This window comes from Tupaia chinensis, unplaced genomic scaffold (assembly GCF_000334495.1).
Source record: "Tupaia chinensis unplaced genomic scaffold, TupChi_1.0 Scaffold000074_1, whole genome shotgun sequence".
NCBI lineage: Eukaryota > Metazoa > Chordata > Mammalia > Scandentia > Tupaiidae > Tupaia > Tupaia belangeri.
In genome coordinates, this window is record NW_006159534.1 from 2,799,245 (window position 1) to 2,806,483 (window position 7,239).

The following is a 7,239-nucleotide window of genomic DNA, read 5'->3' on the forward strand; positions in this document are numbered from 1 at the left end:
GAGCGGCTGCAGCAGCGCCAGCCCCAGCGCCAGGTGCTTCATCCCAAGCAGAAGGCTACTGGCCAAGGCCCCCTGCTCTCGAAGCCGAACATGGCGCAGTACGTCAGCGGAGGCCTCTGGCTTCGGGACGCAGGGGAGGAGGCCTTCTGCAGGCTTATGGACCGCTGGGGCCTCCCGGCCAAACCGCTCCTGCGGGGCCCTGGGAGGAGGTGCCGAGCCTGCGGCAGTTGTATCGAGAGTCAGGACCCGGCCAAGGGGAGGTCAGCCCTTGCTCCTCCCAGTCCCAGAGTCCTTCAGGAGCTCCAGGCTGCCTGCGGCATGGAGGTGGTGCGGGAGGAGTCCGACGGTTCCCACAGCCTCCAGGTCCTCTCTGCTGAGCCAGGGCTCCATCTGGAGTGGATCCGAGAAACCCACATTGGGGCCCCTGAGTGCTCAGAAGAGGTGGACTCTGCCCTGGACAGCACGGATACCTCGGACAGCTGCAGGACCGACAGCGAGGAGGCCGGAGCGTCTAGGCCCAGCAAGGCCTGTGGCCGGACAAGGCTGCGGAGCTCTAGGCCGCGGGGAGGCCACAGGTGGCCCAGGAAGACAGAGGCGGAGCTTGGTGATGCAAAGGAGGGAGCTGAGATGAAAGAAGGCAGAGGACACACACCTGAGAGGATGCTGTTTCAGAGACAAGCCCCTGTCCCCCAGCCCCCTGCTCCAGAACTAAAGAAGGCTTCCCCAGGGGCCCAGCCACAGACTGGACCTGGACCTGGCCCCCACTGGGCTTGCCCTGTGGATTCCCAGGCCCCCTGCAGGACAGCCTGTGCCACTGCCTCATCCATGAAGCTAGGGCCCTTGGGGCCAGGCAGACGAGGCCAGATGGTCCAGAGCCAGGAGTCCCTGGAAGCTGTCTCCACTTCCTCCCAGCAAAAAAGCCTTGCAGAACCCCCAGCCCCAGACCAGGCCCAGCATTCCCCTGCTGCCCTCTGCCCTGAAAGCTGGGTGCCAACCCCTCCCACGTCAAGGAAAACCACCTCGCCTGTGTCGCACAGGAAGGCAGCCCTGACCGGGCCCCATAGGCCAAGTGACCAGAGAGAGCCGGTAGATGCCCCCTTGCCGCCGTCACGAAGCGCAAGTCTTGGCCCCTGCGAGCTCACCCCACGACGGACTCAGCCCTGCCGTCCCCGGGCCAGGCACCCACTGCTGGCTCTGTCCACTAACAACTGCAACAACAGCGTGCCCGTGCCCCAGGGGCTGCAGGAGCCCCGGGGAGGAGCTGTGTGCGGGGGCCCAGAGGACAGGGGCCCCTGCAGCCGGGAGCCCACACCGCCCCTGGAGAGCGGCCGCGATGGTAAGGGCTTGTGTTGGGTTGTGCCCAGCCTAGGCCTTGAGCAGCCTGGAGCGGAGGCCCCAGCCACGCCTGGGACATACCAGGCACTCGGGGTGATGCAAAGGAGGGAGACTAACTGCCCGCCTCTGCATTCACATGACAGAGTTGCAGCCCACTCCTGGCGCCCCCCCACCCACCCGAGTTCCTCTTTCGGGAGCAGGTGGAGTCCTGGGCCAGAGGCAGGGTCTAGCAGCAGCCTGGCAGCAGATGGGGGTGGGTGATGCTTGCTCACTGCTGGGCACTCCAGGCGTAATGCAGCTCTGAGCCTGTGGCTGCTGGTGGCCTGGGGGCTTAAGGGAATGTTGCTCCCAATGGAGCAGGAAGAGGACTTCCCATTCACTCAGAGCACTAAATGTCTAGTGATCCCACAGCAGGGGCCCCCCACTACCTCCACACTCCCTCACTTGGCGTGTGCCAGGCCCTACATTAGGCACTATGGGGGTGCACAGGGCGTTACCCCAATAGTAGGCCTGCACTCGAGCCTTCCCATGGCTCGGAGACTCGCTGTCCAGAGGACACTGCACCCAGCAGGCAGAGCTCCTGCAAGGAGTGCTAGGGCCACCCCCGGCCCCAGCCCTGCTGGGCCGACAGGCAGGTTTCTGCAGATATGGGCGTGCATGGTGCAGGGTAACGCCCTGCACCCTGGAAGGGGTCCTCTGCGTCGGCAGGCTTAGGCTCTGCTCTCCAGGGCTGGGGTCTAGGTGCCCACTCGCCATGCACTTTCGAGCAGAGAAAAAAGCACCCCCCCCACATCCTTGATCTGTGGCTCCAATATTTGTGGGGCCAGGATGGCTCCAAAAGAGTCCAGGGAACAGGGTGGAGGAGAGGGCAGAGAACTGAGCCCAATGAAGTCATTACAGATGTGGATGCAGGTGCCCCATGCCCAGGCATGGCCACCACCCCTCCAGTGCTGTCCCTCTCTGCCTTGCTTACACGGCCCTGGAGGGACACCTCCACACCCCAAACACAGACGTACACTGAGTGCGGCTTCCTGTCGCAGGGCTGTAGGCGGGCTGTGGCTCGCCCTAACTACTCCCTGCAGGGCGTCTGTCCCCTGATCTGATGGCCCCTCCAGGCAGCCTGGGCCTTTGCCTCCTGGAGGCCTGGAGCAGAGAGAGGTGAGGCTCCCCCTTGTCATTAGCTGAGCGGCCTTCAGTGCTCCCATCTCCCCCTCATACGGCGGGACAGTAATGACACCCCCGAAGCTCCCTGTGGAGGGTGAATGCAGCACCTAGCATATGGGGCTCCCTGAGTGGTGGTTCTGTTAATGCGCTAGAAATCACAGCCGGCAAGATGGCGGTCTTTCCTGGGAACCTAGAGTTTTCCCCTGCTCCCAGCTAGGTCACTTGGTAGAAAGGGACGTGACCTCCTCCTCTAACAGTGCCCGTGCTGTGCTGGGTGATGGGGTGCGTAGTCAGCAGAACCCAGTCCCTTCCTCACGTGGCTCCCAGTCTAGGGGATGTCCAGGGAGGGGTCCTCATCTCTGGTCACCTCCAGGCCACCCACCTGCCCCCGCTGCTTCCCAGGCTCTCTCTGTCACCTCTGCTCTCGTGGGGTTCCCGCCTCCCTCCAGCCTCCCCTCCTCCTCTGTTGCTGGGAACACCTCTTCACCCACGGGACCTGGAGACGGTCGGCCTGGCCCAGGAGGGTGCTGTGGTTGTTGCAGGACATCCGGGCTCCGTAGACGTCGCCACCGTCAACTCCACGAGCATCACCCTCTCCCTGGCCTCGGAGGAGCTCGAGTCCAGCCGGGAAGCTGAAGGAGGCTCTCAGAGGACAGAGGCGAGCTCTGGAGGACACACCCCATCCCAGTAAGTGACAGGAAGGAGGCCTGACTGCAGGGGGTGGGAGTGCAGAGTGAAGAGACCTTACCTCCCTAAGTCCTCGGCGGCCTCCTAGACACATCCACGCCTGGCACCCTGACATCCCTTTCCCTGTTTCTTGTAGTCTGATGTGTGTGGTTGCTCGGTCACTCCAGCTCCAGGCACTAGGCCGGTGCTCAGCACAGGCAGCAGGGACGCCCTACTGGGGGCCCAGAGGTGCCGCCTGTCAGGACTCCCGATGGGCTGGTCGAGCACCGGGTGCGGAGGAGGCTGAACCCAGCAGTGCTACTGCTGCTCTCCTTCAGCTCTGCAGGTCTGTATCCCCACAGTGGGGGCCTCCTTGGCCCAGCCTCGAGGCCCTGGTGAGCCTGGTGATCTGGCCAGGGCCTTCCCATCCCTGCCACAGGCAGCCCAGGGCCTCACCGGCCACGCACAGCTGCCCTGTGTGCCCTCTAGGACGCCAGCTCTGTCCGCCCACTTTCTCCTGGACATCTGCCCCAGGGGGTCTGTTTCAGTCATTTCTGTTGCTAATGGCAGAAAATACCCGCAACTGGGTGATTTGTACAGAGGTCTGGCCTAGACTCGGTGGGGCAGGTGGTGGCGTGCTGGAAGCCACATGGTGAGCATGGGTTTAGGTCCCAAGTCGACCTGGACACACATAGGCATGCCTGTGCCGGAGTCCTCATGAGCTGGAGGGCCAGGGAAGGAGATCCCGGCTTGAGGAGGTCCTGTTAAGGGTGCCCCACTCCACTCCTCACTTGAGTGCGTGCATGCTTTCTCTCATGAATAAAATAAACTTAATTGTAAAATAGAGGTTTATGCAGCTCACAGTATGGGGGTCCAGGGGCTGCCGCAGGTGAGGGTCTTCAGGCAGCACCACAGCCTGGTGGGGGGCAGGAGCCTCATTCCAGCCTCCCTCAGGGTGCTCTAAGGTCCCTAAGGGCCTAACCCCAATTTCCTCCCAAAGACCCCATCTTTAAACACCACAGGGGAGTTACGTTTTCACCCTCTCGATCCTGTTACGGCCAAATGTCAACACATAAATGGGGGAGGGGGCATTCAAATAATAGCAACCCCTCAAACGGAACTCAGCAACCGCCTCTCCCTCGTCCCCTGCCCATGAGTGGCCATTCCCAGTGCTAGAGCCTGGCCAGACCCTCCCTCTGTCTCCCTCTCCACTCCTCTCCCTCTCTGTTCCCTCGAATCCCCTGGGGGCTCTGCCTTTGTCCTCCCCGGGGGAGAGCCGATGCTCCTGTCCCAGCCAACAGCCTGTCTGCTTTGGTCCTACTCAGGCTCCTGCGGTTCCTTCTCCTGCTGCCAGCCACCTAATTAACGGCCTCTTCCTGCTCACAGCCCTGCAATGGCTGTCCTCTCCCCGGAATGGAATTCAGACCTCTTCCTGAGGCCAGCCCTTCAGTTCTCTGCCATCTGCCTCTGTGTGCCCGTCTGCCCTCACCTCACAGCTATTGCCCACGTCCAAGCCTTAATGCCCCGGCCCCCCTCCTGTCCTTGAAAAAGGCTCATGTCCTGAGCCTTTTTCTGCCAAGGGTGGCAGCACCAGCTGTCCCCTCTCTGTCCCCCTCATGCCCACCCAGCTCCCGCCTACCACTCGGCTTGGGCTCACAGCCCTGCAATGGCTGTCCTCTCCCCGGAATGGAATTCAGACCTCTTCCTGAGGCCAGCCCTTCAGTTCTCTGCCATCTGCCTCTGTGTGCCCGTCTGCCCTCACCTCACAGCTATTGCCCACGTCCAAGCCTTAATGCCCCGGCCCCCTCCTGTCCTTGAAAAAGGCTCATGTCCTGAGCCTTTTTCTGCCAAGGGTGGCAGCACCAGCTGTCCCCTCTCTGTCCCCCTCATGCCCACCCAGCTCCTGCCTACCACTCGGCTTGGTGTAAGGATGGTCTTCTCAGAGGCCTCCCTGGACACGCTGTTTAGACAAACACCGCCCCACGTCAGTTGCTGACTCCCCCTTGTTCACTGGTCTGCTTAGGAGCCCAGTGAATGAATGAGTGAGTGAGTGAATTGCTGGATGAGCCCGTAGCTGAGTGTCATGCCCAAGCTGTTCCAGAACCAGGCTGCTAGGCTGCAGAAGTCCATTCAGCCTTCTTTTCTCGGCTGGCTTCCGTCTGGGCCAGGCGGTTGGGGTGCCACTGGGAACTCGGGAGCAGCCTGCCGTGCAGTCGTCTCTGTCCCCTTCATGTTCACCCTTGCGTTTCAGAGCACCACCGGGGGCTGGCACAGGACCCAGGCCACCCTCAGCTGCCTCTTCTGACCGGCACAAGAAAAGGAGTAGCAGTGTCGCCTCCACTCTGGGGCTCAGGAAGTTCTTCTCAGCCCTGGGCCAGAGCTCACGGCCCAAGCTGGCCAAGTCGCGCAGCTACAGCGTAGAGCAGCTGCAGGCCACCACGCCTGGCCCAGCCCCGCACACCAGGGCCCCATCACTACAATCCCTGCATCAGGTGAGTCCCAGGGCTGAGGCCAGTCGTAGGGTGGCCGCCATCGGAACAGAAGGTGTCCGAAAAGTGCCAAGAACACTACCCCTGGAGCCCAAGGTTGACGAAGGGAAGCTGTGGGCACCCCACAGTTGACTCCACAGTTGACCCCTGAGGCCCAGGCTCCCTGGCTGCAGGCTGGGTGGGAAGCATCCCACACTCCATGCTCCCTCAGCTGCTCGAGTCCTGGGCTCATCCTAGGCTCCTCCCGCTCGGTCTCCCTCTGCCATGTCCTGGAGAGTGGATGGCCTGGACAGTCCAGAACCTTCTCCATGGTCATGGTGACTCCCTAAGGGCCTAACCCCAATTTCCTCTTAGTCCAAGCACATATCACTTCACACCTGGGTCACCTCAATAGCCTCTTGACCAGCCTCCCTGGCAAGTTCCTCCTCCATGTGGCTTCCAGAACGGTCTTCTGGATAAGCAAACCTGGCCATGTCATGCACTGCTGAATGCCTGTCACTAGTCTCTGGTCACCTTTGCAGTGAAGTTGAGACTTCCATGAGCAGAGTGTCTCTCTGATCTGTTCATCACGTCCTATTCACAACTGTCTGACCTGAAGTGTCCCTCCCGCCTTCTCCACCTACTGGCTCTGCTCACTCATCAGTATTCAGGTGGGGTCCAGCAGGTGGCATGGTGATTAAGGCGCTGGACTCACACATGGCTGACCGCAGTTCAAGTCTCTGACCTGGTGGCTCTCTCTCTCTGTGTGTGTGTGTGTGTGTGTGTGTGTGTGTATATATATATATATATATATATATATATCTGGTGAGTACACATGCTCTGTAGCAAATTGAAAAATAATGATAATGATAAAATTTAAGTAATTCTTTTAAAAAAGAAAAAAGAAATTCAGGCAGTCATGCCCTTCAGGAAGCTGTTTCCGACCTTGGTCAGGCTGAGTGGGGCTGCTGCTCTGTGACCCTCCTCACCGGTGCTGTCCTCCTGTCTGGAACTTGCCATGTGGCATTTTATTTGGTTTTGTCTCTGCCCTGGCGGGAACGTGCATCCTTCAGTAGATCACTTGATCTCTGTATCCCAGTACTTACTGCAATGGCGAATTACCATATATGCGGTCGTCCAAAGCTCATGGAAAATGTGTATCATGAAAACCTATGCCTGGATTCCTTTTTTTCCTTGTATTTTTTAATTTGCCAGAGAGTGTATACGCTTGTCAGAGAGAGACAGAGAACTGGGGAGAGGGGAGAGAGAAAGCACCCCGCAACAGGACATGATCACACCACCTCCCTTCTTCATTCCTGTTGGGATTTGGGGCACACGTGCACATGCGCCCTGTGCGTCTTTCAAGCCTCCAGGGCTGAGCCTTGAACTACAGTCAGCCATGTGGGATCCAGCTCCCTTAACTACCAGGTCATGGGGCTCGCCTGAATTTTAATATTTGTACACCAAAATAAACTCGCACTTTAGTTTCTTTTTGCTGTGAATTCTGCGTAGCCCCAGTACACACTTGGCACACACCGGCCAGCCGGCTAAGGGGGCGAGGCAGTGATTGATAGCTACAGCAGCCACAGAGCTCCTTCCTGGGGGG

At 59.9% G+C, this 7,239-nt stretch overlaps 1 protein-coding gene across 1 annotated transcript in view; it reads left to right on the forward strand.

Moving 5' to 3' along the window:
- The window catches only part of KIAA1614 (KIAA1614 ortholog), a 50,690-nt gene that overhangs the window by 32,134 nt on the left and 11,317 nt on the right, over positions 1-7,239 (forward strand). Inside the window, exons 7-9 of the mRNA XM_014583961.2 lie at positions 1-1,336; positions 3,042-3,186; positions 5,417-5,657. Coding sequence (XP_014439447.2) covers positions 1-1,336; positions 3,042-3,186; positions 5,417-5,657 — 1,722 coding nt within the window. The remainder of the gene's footprint in view (positions 1,337-3,041; positions 3,187-5,416; positions 5,658-7,239) is intronic.